The 22250-nt window shown below is 47.2% G+C and overlaps 1 protein-coding gene and 1 long non-coding RNA gene across 6 annotated transcripts; one reads left to right on the forward strand and one right to left on the reverse strand.

The window, feature by feature from the left end:
- Positions 1 to 238: 238 nt before the first annotated feature.
- tp53bp2b (tumor protein p53 binding protein, 2b) lies at positions 239 to 20552 on the reverse strand. 5 transcript variants are annotated; one of them, XM_027027699.3, is made up of 19 exons: positions 20047 to 20552; positions 19619 to 19666; positions 13106 to 13253; positions 12820 to 12933; positions 10804 to 10874; positions 10525 to 10626; positions 10059 to 10236; positions 9312 to 9493; positions 8709 to 8873; positions 8371 to 8542; positions 7914 to 8051; positions 7336 to 7415; positions 6548 to 6938; positions 4284 to 4975; positions 2930 to 3067; positions 2369 to 2502; positions 2000 to 2166; positions 1256 to 1455; positions 239 to 1131 (listed from the first exon to the last, which is right to left on the reverse strand). In XM_027027699.3, the coding sequence occupies exons 1-19, from the start codon at positions 20053 to 20055 to the stop codon at positions 1090 to 1092; spliced, it is 3171 nt and encodes a 1056-aa protein (XP_026883500.2). In that variant the 5' UTR covers positions 20056 to 20552; the 3' UTR covers positions 239 to 1089. The 5 variants fall into 5 exon arrangements, with proteins under 5 accessions (XP_026883500.2, XP_026883499.2, XP_026883502.2 ...); XM_027027698.3 differs by having other exon boundaries at positions 12820 to 12936; XM_027027701.3 differs by lacking the exon at positions 19619 to 19666 and having other exon boundaries at positions 12820 to 12936.
- On the forward strand, positions 1453 to 2107 carry LOC145653181 (uncharacterized). Its single transcript, XR_014119525.1, has 3 exons — positions 1453 to 1540; positions 1653 to 1718; positions 1971 to 2107. It is a non-coding gene; the product is annotated as an uncharacterized LOC145653181 (long non-coding RNA).
- Positions 20553 to 22250: the final 1698 nt, after the last annotated feature.

Raw genomic sequence — 22250 nt, forward strand, 5'->3', positions numbered from 1 at the left:
GCCCCTTTTTTTTTTTTGTCATCTCAAGGGGGAGTTTCATGGATGAAGAGGACTGTGATGTACTATACTTTGTGGTTCAGCCACAATGCTTGAAAATATTCTCCATTTTAACAGTTGGCACTTTAACCTCACTGTGCTGTTTCAAATCCAGTGTGCTGACAGACAGCCCGAACATTAACAAAATATGTCATTGTCTAAATGGTCCAAACAGCACTGTGTATAAGAAGCAAGAATGGTGTGATTTCAGTATAATTTTAATTGTAATGTTGTCATGAACAGGGATGGTGGTATTGGAACGTGGTATTGTAGTGGCAAGCACCCTAGTGATAAATCATTGTGATAAATTGCTTCAATTTGCTTTCTGAGGACATAACAGGTAAACAGATGTCTATTATTGTTAAGACAAAATGCTGGATGCCCGTTTAACCCCACGTACGAACTGGAGAGCGCTAGCTGTAGATACTCCTGGGGCATTGGGACCAGCTATGGCTACTGTTGGCAGTGCGTTTTGCAGGCAGAAAAACACTGAACCAGATCTCATTGCTTTAAAGACCTTCTCTGTCGCAGTGTGTGGGTCTCTCTCAACAACCTGTGAGAAGGCTACATTTGTCCAAAGGAACAGTGAGGTTACACATCAACATAAAACCTGATAGGTGCTTCATGGTGAACAAAGCAACCAAAAAGTGATCAGTTCTGTACATTCATACAAATGACATTTTTGTCAATCACCCTAATAGACACAGATCCCATTGTTCACACTAGCCCAGTCTTTCTGCGTCAAAGTAGGAAAGGCCTTGAAGGGCAATATCAAACACTTAAAATCCTCCTTCTACAAAACAGGTGAACAAACCTCCAAAGAAAACATCCACCCTCAGCTTGTATTATCTAAAAAAAATTCAGTGTGGGCAAGAAAACATACAGCAAAGAGAAGCTTGTACACGCACCAGCATGTATAGACTCAACACTTCAAAGTGATATTTGTTAGATTGTTTTCTGCCCTTTAGCTGTTACTTCCACTGTGAAGCGAGCACTACTGTTCAGGGCACATTGGTTTGGGGACTAAATTGGGGAAAATCCTGGAGGGCAGCTTCAGGCCAAGCTCCTCTGTCTGGGCTTGATCCGCAGATACAGCTGCAAAGGAAAGAAAAGCACTAGTAAACAATATCAAATGATGAAATTATCTTGGTCAAAAGGCCGTTTAAGGTTGGTGCGCTCCAACCCCGCCCCCCGAAGTCTACACCGGTGGTTGTCTCACCCCGAGCAGATTGCGGGGGATGTAGCCCTCGTTGTCGCCGCAGCGCGCCCACCACCACTCAGTTTCCTCTCCATCTTCACGCCTCAGGACCGTCATACAGTCGCCCTCGCGGAACGACAGCTCGTCGGCGCTCTCCGCCTCGTAGTCCCACAGCGCGTACACCACACCCCTGTTCATCACGCCCATCTTCTCTTGCACGCCTGTGTGCGATTCACAGCCATGCACACAGAAAGAAATTAAACCACAGCAGCTCAGAACATGACAGAAAAACACCCATGTATCTAAGTAATCATCGCCTTTCATTAAAGTTTTTTTCAAATGTTATTTTTATACATTACATAGTTATGTACATATGACACGGCATGCATCGTAAGCCCTTTAGTCATTTTGTTTACAGATGAGAGGATTTGGGCACCATCATGCGCGGTTCTCATGTACTCCATCCCCCTGCTCACATCCCCAGGTAAGCAAGAGAGGACTGCATGCTGAGCACCTCAAGCTCAGGTGTGATTTAGGGAACAGCAACAGGACAAATTTGTGCACTGACTGGCAGTGGAACAGAACAAGAAGCTTTAATCAACCAAGTAGCTAAATGTCATCTGCATAACCAGGTGGTGACCAGGTGCTGTTCTGACAGCTATATAATGAATTAAACACTTTGCAAAGTGAATTCTTGTGTGTTTTTTTTTGTTATGTTTTGTTTTTCTTCCCACAGATGCACTTCTGAAGGGACAGGCTCCTCACCGTAGAGGAACTGCGAGCACTGAGCGTAGCCTTCCTCCAGCTCCTCACACTTGTCCGCTGCCGTCTGCATGTCGCTGTGGGTGGTGGCGAAGACGGCGGCGCCGCACTCCACCAGGAACTTGCACACCTGCACACTGTTACAGGAGGCTGCACAGTGCAGGGGGGTCCTAGAGAGAGTTAGTTATTGGTTAGTTATTCAGTGTTATTCACTTAGGCTGTTATACTGCAGTTAGCAATGTTTGCTTTGTGGCTCTAGATTAATAATCCACCGACCAAGATGATGAATTCTAGGTTAATTAGCCACACTCGGTGGAACTACGCCTTTGACCTGGTGCTGAGAGGGCGTGCACTTTCATCACTTCCTCTCACCAGCCATCACTGTCAGCAGCGTTGACATTTACGCCAAACTGCACCAGGAACTTGACAATCTCAGTGTGTCCAGCACACACTGCGTTGTGGAGGGCGGTGATGCCCTCATCGTTGGGCATGCTGGGGTCTTCCACCTGCCCAGTAACAACACACACACACACATTCCCAGGAAGGCGCACACACATTCATCTGAACAAAACTATTCACCACCTAAAAATACTCCACCACTCCATTGTCCATAGCACCAGATGACCCTTAGAAACTACCTGAACACCTGCAAGGTGATTATTTTTGAGTGAAGTTTCTACAGTGGTTGGTTAATGTATATCTAAAGATTTACATTACTGTTACCCCATTATTAGAAGGAATCCTGTTAAGCTTCTATAGGGGCTGATGTACAAAGATAAAGGTTTATTGACGTTAAACTAATATCCCGTACAGCTCATTTAGTTAAGCGTTAAGTCAAGTGCTTTTCCCCCCACAGACGAATGTGATGAGATTCGGATGGGTTCAGTGCCACCCCTCTGAGCCAATCATTCTCTTCTTCCTAGTCTTCCTCACCTCATATATGATCCTCTGCACCAGGTCGTACTCTCCCTCCAGCGAGGAGTCAAGCAGCAGGGCCAGGGGGTTGAAGCGCACACGCATGCCATGCTTGATCCGCTCTGAGCCCGCCTTCCGCAGGTTCGTCCTCTTCCCCTGCGGGGGGTGGGGGGAAATAGAGAAAAGGGGAGGGAGATAATTTTACAGTTTTAGAAGGAGAAGGGGAAGCATTATGGGGGGGGGAGAGAGAGAGAGAGAGAGAGAGAGAGAGAGAGAGAGAGAGAATGGCAAGCAAGGAGAGAGAAAAAGGATAAAGAAGCTTGGCTAGGCGGGTGGATGATTTTTCTGTAGAGAGAGATGCTCTAGATATGCTGAATCAATCATGATCTCGAGCGCATTTTTGTGAATTCAAACCGTTTTGATTAAACCACTGCTTGCCTATCAACTGCTGTAGCCCCGCAATTAACCACAGGTTGATTAAAGTTTGATGTATGATCATTATAGCATGTGAATCCATAAACCAGCCCCACGCGCAGACCCTGCACATACACAGCAATAAGCTGAGATTGTGCAATACATCTGGGAACAAATGGATGATAATGAGGCACCCTTTTAACTAGAGTATTAAAATTGGCCTCATGAGTCACCATTTCTGCACCACTTCAACGTTTAACAAGTCCAAGAGCAGTGATTAGGTTCTTAGGGTGGCCAGTTGCTAAGCAACGGGCTTGGAAGGAGCAGGAATGAGTTTGTTTGAGTCAGGGCTGAACTGACTCTCTCGCTCTGTCATTTCCTAGTTTACTCTCTGGTCTTCACCAACGAGAATGCAGAGCGGCCTGCATCAGCGTCGTGTGAAAATTCACTTGTACATTAAGGATGTCCAATAAATGCTCAGTGAATTCAAACAATGCCATAATGTCACTTGAACCACTGCACTGCTGTTACGAGAAACCTGGAACACGAGAAAATTCCATTATGTTGAAAGCCTTGTGCGGCCAATCAGCTTAGTCATAAAGCCATGGTTCCCTGGGCTCTGTCTGGGCTCCTTTCCCAGGGGTAGGGACTGGAGTGATAGACCCCTGTCAACAACATACAACTGTTACAGAAAAGTTCTAAAATTCATATGAGTGTTGCACAACTGTGGTTTCAATCTTACAATGAAACTGCAATGGTGTGGGTCGGAGTAGGGAAAACCCTAAACTGCTGTGCTCTGCCCCAGAGCAGGGTGTTCAGATTCAATCTTAGGGATGTTTAGACAGCTCACATCCCTGCTCTCATCTGCTCTGAGCCTGTCAGTGGGTACTGCTCTGTTAGTGCAGGAGAAGTTAGTGGAGGATAACTCTGGAGGAACAGCGTGGGAAACCGTACATACCGGAGGCAGCGTGACCTGGCCGGTGATCTCTGGTGCCTTCATGGTGCTGCCCTCCTCACCAAGCCCATCCTGGTCAGCTGTGGTGGGGTACGGTGGTGGGGGGTAAGGCGGGTATTCATCGACGTATGATTCGGGTGGGGGGGGGTCAGTTGCCTCCTTCTCACGCTCCTCCACCCTCTGCCTCCCGCTGTCGTCCGGGGCAGGCCTGCGTGGTCTGAGCGGAGGTGGAGTGTGCTCTTCCTCCTCCTCTTCCTCCTCCCCCCCACAGTCCCTCCCGATAGGTAGGTCATTTGGGGCCCCGCCCCTTGCCCGCCCCTCTGCCTCCTCGCCTGTCTCCATGGCAGCCAGCGTGGTCTTCTGGTAGAGCAGTTTCTGGATGTTGGGGCCTGCAGGGCCCTCGGGCTCAGTGATGGAACTGCGCTTCTTGAGCGGGCGGGGTGCATGGTGCAGACGCTTGCGCAGGGCCTCCAGCTCCGCGTCGCTCTGCAGGCGGTGCATGTGCGACAGGAACGGCAGCAGCTTGGTGGGGCTGAGGGGGCGGGGTGTGCGCTCCGCCTCCGGACCCTCCCCCCTGCTGCCGCTAGTTGGGGCCACGGCTGCACCCTGGTCCACCTGGTCGGCCTCGGTTTGGCTACCGTCCTGCGAATGGGAGTGGTGCCCTGCAGTAGATGGGATGACTGGCTTTCCATACACTGTAAATGAACGAGCGAGAGTGTTACGAGCATGAGTGGCACACATGTATTTGTGGTTGTGGTTTTTGTTCTCTCTTCACCTATCCATCATTACTTTTATAACAAGCCACGCTCTGACCAATAGCTGTGTCGCTGGTGTTAGGTGGATGAGCGCAGCAGCCAATCAGCCTCACAGAGGATGGGGTTTTGAGCATAACGCCACCCAACCAGAAGTGTTTTGTTAATTGCGGGAGCCATGCGCATGAGGCTCTTTAAATTATGTACGGTTTGTTTGGTGGATGTTAGATAACATGCTGGTATCACTGCTCTGTATAGATGCATGTATATGTCAGTTAACCTTCTTTGGCAATAACAGGAACATAATCCCTTCAGACGTTTCATGAACCAAAAGAACCATGTAGCCCATTACAGACTTAAGCTATTGACAGCATTTCTTACACTTTATACTCATTTGTATTTATGTCATAATCTAGTACATATAGAATTAATCATAGTAAATCATTAATAGTGATACTTCAGTTGTATGTGTCCTTCTATCCATTGTCCTTGTTCAGTGCCACGCCCCCTTTTATCCATGACACACCTCGGGGGAGGGGGGACATGATGAGCAAGAGGTAGAAACCAACAGCACGCTAATAAACAGCGTCCCATGCTGTATATGCACATCTCTAACAAATGCCAATTAAATTTCAGCTTCATTCAGAGTAAATACTGGCAAATGTCTGTTCGCATACAACAGAATGCATATTATATCGATGCATACTGCTATATGCGTACATTAGTATGCAAAAAGACATGGTTATGATGTGTTGTAGATGTAATATGTAATATAACGGTGTCAGAGTGTGTTAGAGCTGGAGGATTGAGTTTGCATAATGCTTCCCATTGTGTTAGTGTCCACATGCTTTTGTTTGTGCTTTTATCCCTGTGCTATCCATCTCATCATTTTAATATTATGCAAACCAGAGATCATGTAGTCTTCATAAGAGGACAGTCAGTGCTGTCGTTCTCTCCCTGTCTACATATTGCTTCCCCCTCCCCTCCCAGTCTCGGTCATTCTGTTTCTTCTTCTGTTTTGCTTACTCTGCCACCGTTTCCACCCTCTCTGCAACTCTGGGCTGTGAGGTTGAGCACAAGTTACACTAATGATTTTATGTTGTGACATTACCGCAGCCTCGATGGGAATATCCAGCCTGCTTCTCAAACTATTTTGGCAGCCACTGAAATGTTGCTGTGTCTGCCATAATGTATGAAACTACAGCAGCCATAGCAGTATGGTTTCATGGGAGTATAACTGCAGTACTAAATGTATCTTTACTTTTATGTTTAACTATATGGTATAGTTACTAATAGATGTTTAACACTGCTTGAGCATGACTTGTAACAGCAGATATTGTAACTGAGTTAAAGATGAAAGCAGCAGTCAGTATGTCTAGTCTATGCATACGTGTGTTATATAACAGCACTTATTACTGATCATATCTAAGTCTCTGTCACTGACTGTATCTTTAACTGTGAATGTAGCAGCCCTTATTAGATCTTTAAGCAAGTAGTGATGGTGGCAGTACTCACAGCGGGGCTGAGAACGGGTGAGTGTGCTTTGGCCCTGGTAGCCTTTGGCCAACGAGCTGTGCTGTGTGTACATAGAGTAGATGGAGCTGGCTGCAAGCGTCTGCGGCTTGTGGAGGGTGGGGGGTGTGGCTGCTCCTTTCCCTGTGCCGCTCTCCACACTGAAAGGGCGCACGGTAGCAGCCGGCAGGGTGTCAGCCTTGGGGGCATTGCCATGGTGGGGGGCGGGCATTGGTGGCCTCTGGCTGCGGGCTGGGGGCGGAGGAAGCTGGGGGGCAGGTCTGGCCTTGCCCGGGAAGGTGCCCGTGGAAAAGGAGGGTTTACCATAGCCAGACTGAGATGCCATGACTGGTTTGGGTTTGCTCGGGACTGGAGGAGGCACCTTGCCTGCACACTGGATGGAGATATACACACTTGTAACTATACATGAAAACCAACTGCTTTCACTCTTACTGTTCCCTTGTTTTCAGTAAGATCACTTACTAGGGATATGTCAGCAATTGAGGAGCTATAATGGCCCGCTATATAAACTGCAAGGAGTGAATATCTGAGATATGTTTTACTGAGCCGAGTGGTTACATTTTGCTTGAATGCAGGGTAAAAAAACGAACAATTACTCAGAAATCATTAGAAATGCTAACTAACTAGCTAACTAACTAGCTAACTAACTAGCTAACTTCTGGAACCAAAATTAACTCATTTAAGATTCACTCAATTCTCAGAATATTTTTTTACACCAAAACTAGGTAGATGTGTGTGTGTGTGTGCGCGCGCGCACGCGCATGCAGTACCTGGCCATCCCTCAAGAGGTCATCGCTGCTCTGGTTCTTCCGTAAAGGAAGAGGTGGCTGCATCGAATCTGCCTGCGGGTCTAAAGCAGACGGTGGAAACCCCGTTAGCCTCACAGACAACCGACCCGCGCACGCACCAACGTTCCGGCTGCACTAACAGGAGCGTGCCCACTTCAGGCCAACATCTCAGCATGACAGCGGTGCACAGAGTGGACTCGATCCGTAAGCAGATGGGTCCGGGTGTGGTCTAGGGACTCTCTTCATGTCCTACTGCAACATTGTGCTCGCATGCCAACATGGGCCTGAGCTCTAGGCTCAGCGGAGGGAGGAGGAGGGCAAAGATAGAAACAGCAGTGCAGCGTTTGGTTATAGAAATGCATGGAGGAGTGTTTTATGAAACAAGATCACTTTGTTGATATAAAGAGAATTTTAAAAAGGTCAGTCGAAAGAGGTGAAAGAGGCATTGGATACTCGACCTCAGTCATACATTCAGCTGAAGAAAATTTGTTTTGTGAAGACTCCTGTGAGAATGCTAAAATTATGTTTTGGAGTGTGTGTGAGTGACCACAAGGAGGCACCTTTCTCTGTTGATCCATGGGTGCTCATACGTGGAAGAGTAGAGGAGTGGCCATGCTGGGACCCACCCACAGTGCTGACTTCAACACCGGGGCACCAATCAGATGTCTTGGAGATTTTACCTGCCTGGAGACCAAGACCTGGGGGGTGGAGGATTGGGAGGGGCTGTAGGTAAATGAGGGAGGGGTCTGATTTACTGTAGTACCACTCACTCTCACACGGTTGTGGCAAATAACTCATACAGATGGATACACTAACTATTAAATTCTCTGCATGACTGTCCTTCATTTAGAGTCCTGCAGCATGGCTTACGGTTATACCTGAATCAGAGCAAACACTGGCACAAAGGCCATATTGTCAGCTTATTTGGCATATCTTACAGAACAGCATTGTGTGTGTGTGTGTGTGTGTGTGTGTGTGTGTGTAAAAAACTAAGGGAGAAGAGAGCTGCTCGAGTACCAGAGGGCTTGGCGAGTGGTTTGGGCAGAGTGGCAGTCCCATCCGGGTAGGCTGGCTTCACCACCACCTCTTGCCTCGGAGGAAGAGGTGGGGCAGTCTGGATGTATGGACCAACAGCGGCAACCCGGGCTGGGATGATGGGAGGGTGTGAACCTTGACCCTCTGCTGGCTGCTGAAGGTGGGATGTGAGAGAGAGAAAGAAGATATGTGAATTTACGCTCAACATTATGCGATCACAGCCAGTCAGGACAGAGCTTCCCCTGCACCAACTCCTCCCCCTTTACCCCTTCCTGTGCTGGGCAGTAGAACATAGTGGCAGGCGAGGGGTCATCACTTACGGGCAGGTTCTCTTTCTGCTGGAGCGCAGCCTTCTTCCTGCAGAGGCGTTCACGGAGCTCAGCCACGCGGCGCTCCATGCTGGCCACCTCCTGTGTGCGCTGACCCAGGTTCTCCCTCTGCTGCTGCAGCCGCACGCTCTGCTCCTCGTTCAGCTTGTTCCTCAGCTGCGGGATGTATGGAGGGAAGGGGAGCCACTGTTACTGGCCCTGCGTGCGTGCGTGCATACGTTTGTGCGTGCGGGGGTGCGTTCATTTAGCTGTTTGTGGGGCCCCAGTGTAAGAAAACATTAAGATTTTAATGACTGTGGGGAACAAAACACAAAATGTTTTAGATTTATTTTCAAAAATGTAAAAAGCCAAAAGATTTCCTTTGGGTTACTGAAGTGAAGGTTGTGGTTTGGTTTTGGTGCATTATTTGTCTATTAGTATACATAGGTTACCAGAAATGGCTCCCCGAAGAAGAGGAAGGATTTCAGCTGGGATGAAGGAGGATGAGAACACAGGTGCTAGTGAGGAAGTAAATAAGTGGATGGACAGCGTGGGTGGAGAATGGCCGAGGCTCTTCGATAGGGTGGGCGGAGAAGGGGTGGGGAAAGACAGCACCTGTAGCTCTTTGTAGAGGTGCTCGAGCTCCCCGGCCGAGCTGTGTGAGGCGTCGTTGTCTAGACGTGCTGCCCCGCGCAGCAGCTCCAACTGTCTGCTCAGCTCCTCCACCCGTGACACGGCCCCCAACAGTTCCCGCTGTTTCTGCTGGAACAGGCCGTTCATCTGCTCTATCTCTTCCACTGCACCAACCAACCAGGGAACGGACACACAGACACACACACAGAGAGAGAGAGAGAGAGAGAGAGAGAGAGAGAGAGAGAGAGAGAGAGAGAGAGAGAGAGAGAGAGAGAGAGAGAGAGAGAGAGAGAGAGAGAGAGAGAGAGAGAGAGAGAGAGAGAGAGAGAGAGAGAGAGAGAGAGAGAGAGAGAGAGAGAGAGAGAGAGAGAGAGAGAGTAAAAAGTAAAATGAGGAAGTGAAAAAGATGAGAGAGCGCGAGCGAGAAGTAAAATGAGGAAGTGAAAAAGCGCGTGAGTGTGTGTGTGTTGGAGGAAACTTTCTCTCTTCAGTTCATTAGCTCTGAACTCCATTTCCGTGATCATTTGCTGTGGCTTATTAGCTGCTCATCAGTCCTATTACTATAGCCATTACTGCTGTATCAGTGCAGTGAAAATAGAGCCATCAAGTGTTTTGCATCAAGCCAGTCCTGCATACTAAAGTACCCGATAAAAAGACTGCTTCTCCTGAATCTGGATGTAACAGGTAAGCTCCCCCACCCCCTCCCGCCGAAGTGCTGCAGGTTCTGACCCAGCTTGCTGTTGCCCAGTCGCTTCTGCTCCACCTGGCCCTTGAGGGCGCGCACCCGCCTCAGCTTGGCCTCCTGGGCCTCCGCGTTGTCCCGCAGCGCACGCAGGCGTTCCTGCTCGCAGGCCTGCCGTTGACGCTGCCGCTCATCCTGCTGCTGCAGGAACCGCAGCCGCTGCTCCTGCAATATGAACAAACCAACTAACTTAAAAAAACAAAAACAAAACAGTAGTGAGGTTGCGACGAGAAAGGTGCAATAAGCAATATTTTTCAACCTGGCACAGGAGTTCCAGCACTGAAGGGGCAATTGAAATTGTTCCGTTAAAGTTTAGAGACAAAGTGAACTTAAAGTACGAAATTTCATGCAACACTTTCAGCAGAGTGACTAAACCATCTCAAAACCCAAGTACACATTTCAGAAATGATATTTTTAGTAAAATTGTGGAACATTTTAAGACAGGAAGAGCACCTTAGAAGCCAGCAACTGCTGCTGGGCATTTATCTGCTGCTGTTGCCGTGACGCCATCTCCTGGAGTTCCGTCAGTGTGATGTCCATGCGAGGCAGAACCATCTGAACAAACAAGCCAACAAAGTGTCTTGAAGAAAGCCTTTCCTGGTCACGGGAGTCACACAACACTAGGCAGTAGGTGCTGAATTCCAATGGGATGTCATTTACGGCAGGGCTACATGGACCTCAGCATTAACTGTTCACTCCCACCGTCAGTGGCCTGTGTGGTTTCAGACTCACTCCATTCTCAAGGTGCCTCTCGGCGCTCACTTTCACTGTATTCCTGTTCACCAAAAGGTCTCTGGGTCCCCCTAGACACACACAGAGTTTCATAAATGACGACAGTAATGACTCTCAGAATGAGCTTGCTGTTACTTGATATGTCAGAAACTCTTTCCCACAGCGCATGAACTGGCAATGATTCCATAATGCAGTGTTAGAAAGAGAGACGGACGCAAACATAAGAGGTCAGAGATTGTGTTGGTAAGGAAATTTGTCACCAGTTTGTTGGATTAATAACAACTGACAGGACACATACTATAAATGGAGTTATGGAATAAATAATATTCGGGGGAAAGACCACACCTGAACCTCCACCCATTCCTACCCATTTATACTCCCACACTTGCCCGTTTTTCTCTGTAACAAATCTTGCACTCCTCCTGCTCGCTGGTTACATCTCCACCTACGGAGGAGAACTCCAGCCCAAAGTTTACTGGAGTCCCCCCATACAGTCTCACAATCACCTCTGCTCCAGCCCTGGGAAAAGGCATGGTTTAAACTCGCAAACATATACAGGATACGACTGGTCGCATCTTCTTAAAATGAGCTTTTTGTCCCGTCGTTGGTCGTGCCCCTCGTTTTCCCCGCTCACTGCACCTGCAGGAGCCTACACTACTCAAACTACACCACCGCCACTGCCGGTGCGGGTCAGGCCCTGTGGATTTTCCATAACTCCCCCGCCAGCATGGTTAGCGCACCTGCTAATTTGGGTTGCTACATAAACCGACTACAAAAGGGCACGGACATTAATAAATAAATCCTGACACGGTCGTTACTGCTCAGTGGCTCACAGGCTAATCAGAGATTTACTGGTTACACAATACCGAAGATTAGCGCAGCGCCTGAATGTATGCAGAGGCTAGAGCAGGAGCCACGGTTACTGTAATTGTTTATAGTTGTGTATATAAGGGGGAAAAAAAAGCAACTGAAGTGCATGTCTTAGTGCCACATGAGTGGTAGCGCTTTTGCTGTTGTGTAACAGCAGGGCTTTGTCTTGTGGAAACCTAACACTGCGCTCACGCGTGCACAAGGTCGTCCCAGAGCTGGAGTGCGGGCCTTTAAACTTTGCACAGCAAGGCATTCACATTTTTAATTAGTGAAACTGCAAAGGTTGGCCATTAAAAACTTTGCTGTATGAATCTCAGCCATTTATGACCTGAGCTAAAGTTAAGGCCACTGAACCACAAGGTGTACGATAACTGTAGTGGTTTTTGGATTTAGGTTTCAAAAGGGCCATTCTTTATCTTTAAAGCCTAAAAAACCCAGAGGCCTTCATCTGTATTCAGAATTTTCGGAATATGGTGTGAGCTGACACGCGCGCGCACACACACACACGTGCTGGGCCTGCGTTGGGCCTCAGATACTGGGTAGTATGAGGACATGACTTTTAAGTGAGTGTGTGTGTGTGTGTGTGTGTGTGTGTCTGCGTGCGCGCAAATATGTATTAGTCTACATGGGTTCATGTTTGTTTGTTTGTTTGTCATATGGATGCTGTAGTATACACAGAGAAAGACACAGTCCTGAAGTTCTCAAGTCTCCACCTGTCTACTGCATCGCCCTACCAGCACACCCACCTCCCAGCCACCCTTGTCCTCTTCCGACCTCCACCCTCAGCACCTCGAGTGCCAACACAATCACAACCAGCCCGTATTTGTGGTCTGCGTGGTAGATGAGACCTCACTGAATGGGTGACTAACCTGCCATTGAGAAATGTCCAGTGATGCTCGCTGAGAGCCTTGCTTTTCATGTGTCAGTCAGTCACTCTTACAATGAAACATGCCCATGACACAGACAGATGAAAGCAAGCTACTATTATGGGCATTGACTAATCCCAGCCATTGCCAAAAGGGCACAGTCAGTAAAGATTCTTTGGCAGTCTGTTGAAGCGTAAAGTTGGATTTAATACATTCTCTCTCTCTCTCTCTCACTCTCTCTCACTCTCTCTCACTCTCTCTCACTCTCTCTCACTCTCACCTGTCTCATGGCTGGGCTCTTGGTCGTGGCGGATGAAGAATCGAACCTCAGCCCTCTGCTGCCCCCAGCGCTGCAGCACCTCAATCATCCTCTCGCTGTCGCCAATCACACGCTCTGCTGGAGGAAGCGGCAACCAATCAGAGAAGAGGTACAGTCCCGCAGCAATTGCTACAGCTCTGCAGGGACTATGCCCTTTAACACCTGCCCTGTGGGGCACTCAGCTTAGTGGCTAACGCCAGCAGTCTCATCCCGAGACCTGCGCGGGCACAGTCGTGCTGTCCCTCACCCGAGCCCCTCCAGGTCTCCGCCAAGTAGCAGTCCACCTCTCCAGGCTCCTTGCACAGGTCCACTACGTCCCGACACAGTGTCTCCGGGGTAACAGGCACCTCCGTGAAGTGCTTGTCATTGTTGCTGAGGTACACGGTCAGAAACATCTGTTGCAACCGCATCCACACACAAGCACACACACAAAGAAAGAAAAGTGTATAACCCAGACATTCTTCCAAACATCTTATTTCCATTGTACATATTCTCTACCAGTTCAGCTGTGAGCGTTGGTTTGAGATGGCTGGCTGCCAGTGTGCGGATGCCAAGCCAATGCCCTCTCACAAGTTAAGCCCCTCCTCTCCCTACAGGGGTGGGGACAGGATGCAGATTGCCAGGATCAAATCCCTTACCTTTTGGTTTCACAGCAAAGTTCTTCAGCTGCTGGGTAAATGCCGTTAAAGCCAGAGAAAAATTAATTAATCGCTATCTGTGTGAGGGCCAGAGTGGGACACCAAAGAGCGGGACAGAGCAGGATCCACGAGCTGATGAAATGCATGTGAAAATGGTACCCAAAGGCGGTGGACGAGGTCATGCTGCGTTTCTCAAAGCAGTACCGCTCAGGCTGAGAACAAGGTGCGTCTCTCGCTTGGCCACGAGAAGCTTGAGGTCCGAAAATAAAAATCTAGACCGGCGTTTGTTGGGGGGGATCTGTCACCCGAGGCAAGGCTGAGCTTGTTGTTGATCCCGTACAGTGAGGGCAGGTGGCAACTATGACACAGCAATTCAATGAAGTGTGGAGCAGGTTCAGGGCATCTTAGAATTCCCTTTGTGATTCGTAATGATCTAACTGGACAGGATTTTGTTTGCTTGTTTGGTTGAGGGGGCATTTATTCTTGGGCTTTGAAAAAATACCTCAATAATTTCCTGTAAAATCAATTTATGTGAAATGCTGTGCAGTGGAGGCAAAAGCTGTTGCCGGGCGACAAAGATATCAGCGCGTCGTGCTTCCCGTTGGCTCGCGCGAGCGCTGCAGGCAGAGTTATTATCGCCACTGATTGGGTGCGAAGGAAGCGAGCTGAAGCAGATGGGCCGAGGCAGAGTGTACTGCTCCATACTGCTTTACCTGAGTGATACACAGAACAAGAGCATGGGAAAGAGAGAGAGAGCGGGGGGGGGGGGGGGGGTGTAAGGGAGAGGTGAGACGAAGACAAAGACACCAAAATAGATATGACGGGGGGGGAGAGAGACGAAGACAAAGACACCAAAATAGATATGATAGAGAGACAGAAAGAGAGAGAGGGGAAGAGTGAGAGAGAATGAATGTGTGGGAGAAAAAGAAAGAGAGTGTCTTTCTTTATTCCTCCTCTGCATAAATGTAGGACTACCTGTCCATCGCACATTTCCCTGGACAAGCAAGAGACATTTTGCTCCATTCTGTTAGTTAGCCTGGCCAGAACAGCTTTGACTGAACAAACGCATAAAGCCTTTCAGACGAAACGGTCAACACAGAGCTTTAAGCCTTCTCACACTGAGAACAGATAACAGACCAGTCAGCGGAGCAGAGATACCATCAGCTTCAACATTAGAGAGAGTGTTGAAAGTGATGCTGGCTCTACCAATAAAAGTGCAGCGTTTAGGCTGGGGGGGGGGGGGGAGGCTTCAGTAATTAAGCGTTTGGGACAACAATGGGTCCAATACACTATCAAAACTTCACATCATCTTTAAATGCAGTTGAAGTGTTCTGAAACAAAGTGACCCAACCTCTATGACCTCCCACAGAGGACATTAGCTGGTTCGCATGGGCAGCTATGGATCTAAGGGGCTTTTTGTTGTTACACACAGGCACGCACACACGTACGCGCCTACCCCTGGGCCCTGGCCATGGCTCCATATACAAATACCCTCTTGTACTGCAGACACTGGGCTTAGGGGTATGTTGCATGCTGTAGTGATGTCTGCATCTAGCAGAATCAAAAACAGAAAACAACAATAACAACGTATGGTCATACAAATACACGCCGTCGATGGGCTAGTGTACTGAAACAGGACATGAGGAGTTGAATGTGCTTTGGTGGTTGACCTGTAGTACATGAGCCAAATGGCTGGTCTAGTTCTAAACCCACAATGCCTCTGCCTGGTCAGTGTTTCCGGAACACTCTCAGTCACCGAAGTGCAGCAGACAGAGAAAAAAAAAAAGACCATTTGAGAAACAGAGGGAGAAGGTTCAGCTTTCATCCCCACACTTTAGCTCTCGGGCTCTGTGCTTTAGAATACAAGCGGCAGTGTACCTTAAACAATCTTTGGCAGCATTCCCAAAATTCCGCTGAGCTCCGCTGATATTCATAATTGAGGGAGGGAATACTGGCATGCCACATCAAGGAGACAAATTTTCCTTTGACTGTACCGGTCCACACAAGTGTGTGTGTGTGTGTGCCTAGTTTAGTTTGCACACATCCTCCTGACTGACAGGTGTAAGTAGGACATGGCCATAGAGACCACGTGGATCTCCCCGGCACCTCAGAACCTAGCCAAGACTTCCAGTGCTGCATGAAGTTCCAGGAATGCAGAAAGCGAGCCAGGACGAACTGCCTGGCAGGCGAGAGGCCTGAGGGGCATTCTGCTGTGCCCACGAGGTCTTTCCTCCAATAGGCCTGTAACAAGAACTGAAGCTGCAGGGAACGCAGTGGGGGAGCGAAAGGAAGCAGTGAGTCAACGAAACATCAAAGCAGAGAGCACCGGTGGTGTACAGGAACTACAATAACTGGGAATAAGGACTCTCAAGCTCTGTCTTTCTAATTCAGCTTAGATCTGCATCCTTTCTAAATGTAGCAATAGTAGATTTTTTCATTACATGAAAAATAAACCTGCTGCTATGGCTCGTTTTCTTGTGAAACAGGCACGGACATGGGACGTTCAAACCACATGGCAACAGGACATTGCACTAAGCCAGGACACAGGTGTTACAGGACACTGTTGACACAGTGACCCCTGGTAAATTAGGAGACAAGGCGTGTTTGAATAGTCAAAGCTCAAGCATGGGTCCTTCCTTGAGGAAGTCGGCCGTCAGGCCCTGTGACTTACTGTGAATATTTACAGGAAGAGTTTATCTACAAACATACTATGAAAGTATGTTCAAGATGTTCTTTTCCTTCTCTGCTTAATTTAAGTTAAAGGGCCCTGTTTCTACTTTAAGGTCACTGTTTATTAGCATTTGTTTGAGACAACATGGACACACACACACACACACACAGATAAACACTTGCTCACTTATACACATGCACACGCAGATTCTGTGGACCGTTATGGAACCCTAAAGTTGCACGGCAAAATGTCCATTCAGATGCAACACGACCAATGGCTGACGATAGTCTCTTTGCTGTCAAGCAAATTTGGGATTAGGAACCAGGATATGAGGTCATTAGCTCCAAGGGAACATTTGCACCAATTAACCATAAAAGGCAAAACCGGGTAGGGGTAGAAAAACAAACCCTTTACTGCCAAAGGCCATTAGTAGTAATCTGCACTCACCCACACATCAGATTACAATCCACTTTCTTAATCAGGCTTTGATTAATCTCACTCAGTTCGCCATCGCAGCCCAAAGCAGTTTAGTTTATTGAAGAGAAAGAAATCGCACTGATTAGGTGTACCCAGTATACAAACTGTTTAATCACCACTGCATTATTGGACTTCAGCAATATAGCAGAAGGTCACAGTCCTCACTGTCCACTGGGTAATGTGAAGAAAATATTCCAAAGTTCTCTCACGTTGCCTCTGGTGGGTCCATTTGAAAAGTTCCTTATGGAAACTGGGAATCTTTTTCGAGAGAGTGGTAAAGCAGTCTACTATGAGAACGAAGCTGCACACTACAGCTACATGAATAGTAACCAAACACGTAAGCCATCAATAATTCAGCCTAATAACAAATGAGTGTCTGTCATACAGGCTTCAAAAGAACAATTGCTCTGGCAGGTGCAGCATTTCTTTCTGGGTTTTTAGAAGAGGGTGTCTAGCTGGCCATTTTGGTTATGCCACACATGAGTGTTACTTTGAGTTCATTTAAATCACTGAAGAGGCAGAGCTGGATTGAGTAGAATGTCTGCAGTTGGTTTGTGTGTCACCACAGACCTGAACATATGGTGTACCACACTGAACGGATGCACAGTGTGAGTCACGTGACGTAAGGCTGGGGGCTTACCCTTGTATACCGCTGACCTTAAGGTCTACCCTCAGAGAGAGAGAGAGAGAGAGAGAGAGAGAGACAGAGACAGAGACAGAGAGACAGACAGACCGAAAACATTGTGAGACATACCCAGTTCTAGAATGTTCCGGCAGTCTAGAATGATTCTGGATCTTATTTGGAGAACAGCCACGTTACCGCTCATAAGAGTTCTAGAACTCCATTCAGATGGAGCAAAAACCTTCATTCTACGCGTGACACGTGAACTAGAGCTAACAATTTATTCCACGTCTAGGCGTGAGAGCCACAGCAGCACAAAAAGACTGCCCCGCACACTGTCAGTGTTGTTGTGTCAGTCGTGATCTTGGCAACAGTAACTATGGTAACCTGTTTGCCGCAGTAGCTTGACTAGCAGAAGCCTCAGCTGGCAGCGCGTGAAATGAACGGTTCCTGATCACTAGGCTGCGAGCCAAAGTGGCTTCGAGAACTAAGTTACGACAGACTAATGCCGTTTCACCAGTCTTCCGCGCGACACATCCATTCACCGGACAGCTCGAGCTTATTGAATTAAACGATTTAGGGTCGCACTGAGCGCGCCCATCTCGCGGGGAGCCGCCCGGGATAACGAAAGGGCAAGCGACATCTCTCCTTGACCAGCAAAGCCCCAGCTGTTCTGTTCCTCTAGGGAACTACAAATAATGCATCGACACCGCAAAAGCATTTTAAAACAATGTCTTCCGTTTAAACAATAGCACGTAGTCTTCTAATGTCAAACTCGGGCGGGGGAAACCCCCAGTTCTGCTTTCTCGTGACATCATGACTTTGGTCACAAAGACTAATTTCAAGATTAAACAATGTTTTCCTCTTCCCGGATGAACGTAAACACTGGCTCGGTACAACAGCACAGTGGGAAAGGAGCACACCATACACCAGCTAAATACCGCTGACCGATGCAGTCTTGAAATGACAACATATCAAATGCAAGCTGACTCTCTGCACCCCCTCCCAATGTTTTAACTATAGTCCGTTGTGGTTCATAGCGCGTTTCCATTTTGGGAGCAGTCTAACTTCTACATCCCGACTGTCAATCCCGATACTTGATTTCCAGCCCAGACTGCGAGATCACGGCCACACATGTCCCCGCGTGTCGGCCTGGCTAATTATGGAAAGTCATTGTACCCGTGGCAGGAATTCGACAACCTTTTAAAAACAGCAAGGCGTTGAAGTTAAAAAAGAAAACCGTGGACAATACACAGTACTCGTGTATTGCCTTAATGGCAAATTCAGCAAAGTTACACGCATACGAGTACAGCGTAAAACAAGCAGATTTCTGCGGTACATCCCGCGCAGGCCTGCTATATCGAGACTAATGCCTCTATTTGCATTTTGGTGAGGGGTTATTTGAACGCTGGAATTTAGCTGAGCTGCCCCCCCACCGCCGCCATCCTCCCCGTGTTGCTCCGCAGTACAGGGCGTTATTGCAAAGTTTTGGGTCCTAGGAGTTAATCTGGCGCAATGTTTATAACTACATTATGATGTTATGTCACATACATATGCCGATACTGATTACACATGACAGTTTTAATGCGTCAGAATTGTCGTGATCAGGTATTCATACAAGCAATGATATTCAGTCTAACGCTTCTGGCTCGTGTTTGCTCGTGCTCACACGCACCCGACTCAGCGCAGGGTGGTATTAGTAACTTGATTCGAATCGGATGTGCTAAAGCAGGGAAATTGCGCAAATGCACAGTGCGGGTGTCCTTAAAACTACTAATTTAAGCTATTACAGGTGGCGCTTACTATAGGCTAGGGCCTTAAGGGTAGTCGAACCACTCTCTAAAAACGCTTTACCAACACAGGAATGAAAAGCAAAGATAATGCACGAACTAATGTATATTTTCTACAAATATAAACTACACTGTGCTGTGGAGGTTTCCCCGTTATTGGAACCAATCTCGATGAAGTGCAGACCGCTGTGTACCCAATGGCTTCGGCTTGACAGCGCGAGGGTCTATTATGACACACTTCGGGGGCGTTCCGCACGAGGCGTTACCATGCAGCTATGCAGACGACCATATATCGCAAACACGAGGCTTCTCGGATGAGGCATGCCGTCTATTCAGCCCGCGCAGCCACGGAAAATGGAAAGCTAAAATTGGTTATACAACAAAACTAAATACTGCCAGTTGCTGTAGCAACAGCAAATACGTGAGCAAATGTTTTCTTGTCCCCATCACGCTTTTCCCGTGCGTTTCATCAGTGTCTCGCCGAGCAATAAGGAATCGGTGTTTTTGCACACACAATTAAAGGTGTAAACATTTGTTGCTAGGGGTTGCTTGGTTTATTTACCTGTGCAGCACGCACCATGGCATCCTCCAACACCGACCATATGGCACTCTGCATAAATTTGAATCAACATGCACGGCGACCTTTAGTATTTAGTTTTCCGCACTGCCTAGTCCATAAGTGGCCATCGAATCTGGATGAACACATTGTACCACAATGTATCCCTTCTCGACTTCCGTTTACCATCGTGTCAAGAATGGTGGGACCACAATTTTACGCACGCGTTACTTGGTGCAGGTAATGGCAACAGCACACTGGGAAAACTTACATGACACAAGAACTCGCTTATTTCAGCTACATTTATTAGTCCAACGTATATTGTTTATCTAACTATAAGAAATAATGCAAAAATCATACTTTAATTGCGGGAAAAATCGTCTCACATACAGATACTTGCGTATTTCGCATATGCGCTCGTAGCATGGACTTACCGGCATCATGTTGGCAGTGTGTGATAGAACTTGTCCAATATATTTCAGGATCCAAAGAGCAGAACTGAACCGCAATGTATTATTAGCAATATTCCAAACGCTGTGTGTGTGTCGGTGTGTCTTGCAATCCAAGCGAAGTGATCGTGTTCTCTGCTGCCTGTCCGTGTGTCTGATGTCGGCTCCTTTTTCTGGGTTCTCCTTTGACGCCCTGATCTCGGTTAATAGATATTCTTCACAGACCTGTTGCAAGATCACGGCGGCGAAGGCACTTTCTCAAAAGCTCTTAAAGTTGTAATCAAGCATCACCTGAAACGCACGAGGCACCGACGCTACCTGATCGACATGACCAGTTGGTTAAATAACCCCTGTGCGCGCAAATCCACGACCGCGAGCTACCAAGATAGAGAAAGAGGCAGAATATTCGTATACGAACGCTTACAGACTACTGTGCACGCTGAGCTGATTATAGCTGCACACTTGGACACGGTATCTTTATTGCCTCCAGCGAGGTTTTTCCCCGGATCAACCACGGCGAGCCATCCCGCGGTGACGTAGAGCGAGGTTCCTACTCCCCCGTGGATGCGAGGCTCCTCCTCGCGCTGGGCTGGGCTGCGTCCTTCACCGCGAGGGGGAGATATTGTGGGACCCCCATTCTGAAGGCTTGTCTGAAGGTGATTCCTAAGGACAGATATACTTTATTGTTCTCATATAACAAGCGGTGTGTGTGTGTGTGTGTGCGTGTGCGTGTGTGCACGCGCGCGTGCGTGCCGCGCGTTCTAATGATAAGATGAAAACGCACGAGCGAACCATGTCATTTAATTAGCGGGTGAAAAAAGATTCATAGGTGCAGAACGTGTTCTGTGGCGCACGCCTTATGCTGATATTCGCTTCTCTCTGTCCTGAATCATTGCTTAAAATACTCTCGTTTATTTTGTAATCGTGTTTATCAGGTAGTTACTAATTTTATTTGTACGGCTCTCTAGGTTTCCTGGGGTCCAAATGCAGATTACCCAGGGTTAGCGAAACAGAAATTATCCCTTGGACCAGGGTCGTGAAAACATCATTGATAAGAAAAATCATATCAGGAGTCCGGAAGGCAGATTCAGATGGTAGATTCTGACCTAATGACAGATTCAGTTCTGATTTTTAAATTAAGCCCTGAACAAATAGATTACAGCAACAACATTAATAATTTTTATTTTGTATATATTGCATGTTTTAAAGGCCCATCCCATAGTAACTAAAAGTGCTAATATAATAATAATAATAATAATAATAATAATAATAATACATTTTATTTATATGTGCCTTTCAAAACACTCAAGGACACCTTAAAAAAAACAATCTGCACTAGGCTTTTAGTTCAGAAATCAGAAAGATAGTTCAGAGATCAGAAAGATATGGAGGTGCTAGAGCATAGATGAGACTTGAAGGTAAGAGCAAAATCTTAAAATCAACACGGTATTTAACAGGGAGTCAGCAAAACCGCTGAAGGACAAGTGTGATATGTTCTGTGGCGGGGGTTCGGGTAATTATGAGGACAGCTGAGTTCTAGACCAGATCAAGTTTATGGAGGTGCGTAAGAGAAAGATGTGAGAGTTACAGAAATCGATATGGGATGTAATGAGGGCACATATGAGGATAGCAGCGATATGTAAGTGACTGACAGATAATTAACATTACATAGATGGAAATATACCGACAGAGTGATATTATTGATTTGCGATTCAAAGGATAAGATGACACACAGAATCTTAACCTGAGGGGAAGGACTAAATATGGAATTATCAATTGTCAAAAAATAACTGTCAGGTTTAGCCAAAGTAGTCTTAGTACCTACAAAGAGGACATCCGTTTTATGACAAATAAGTTTGAGAAAATTATAAGAAAGCCAGAATTTCCAGTAAACAATGAAAAAAGGAAGTGGGTGTATGAGTGGAATTAGGCTTGGTAGACAGGTAAATCTTGTATCGTTTGTGTAGCAGTGGAACTACATACCATTAAATACCAATTTCCTGAAAATATGCCCAAGGGTTAAAAGGTACATAACAAAATGAAAGGGGCCCAAAACCTGGGGAACCTGCAAAACATTATTAGGTGCCTCCTGACATCTACAGTGATTACTTTGATATGGTACCTATGTAAAATAGTCCATGCAACAACTTGAGGGAGAAAGAAAATATTCTCTTTAAGACAGGATTTCA

The sequence above is a fragment of the Electrophorus electricus genome, chromosome 23, assembly GCF_041902795.1.
Source record: "Electrophorus electricus isolate QZ-2024a chromosome 23, ASM4190279v1, whole genome shotgun sequence".
Taxonomy (NCBI): domain Eukaryota; kingdom Metazoa; phylum Chordata; class Actinopteri; order Gymnotiformes; family Gymnotidae; genus Electrophorus; species Electrophorus electricus.

Excerpts from the sequence above, each read along its gene's own strand:
- tp53bp2b (XM_027027698.3), bottom strand. Across the intron at positions 9,494-10,058 it reads ACTGGGCAACAGCAAGCTGG|TGGAAGAGATAGAGCAGATG; the intron begins GTCAGAACCTGC and ends TGGTTGGTGCAG. Across the intron at positions 2,167-2,368 it reads GCTGCTGACAGTGATGGCTG|GACCCCCCTGCACTGTGCAG; the intron begins GTGAGAGGAAGT and ends AACTCTCTCTAG.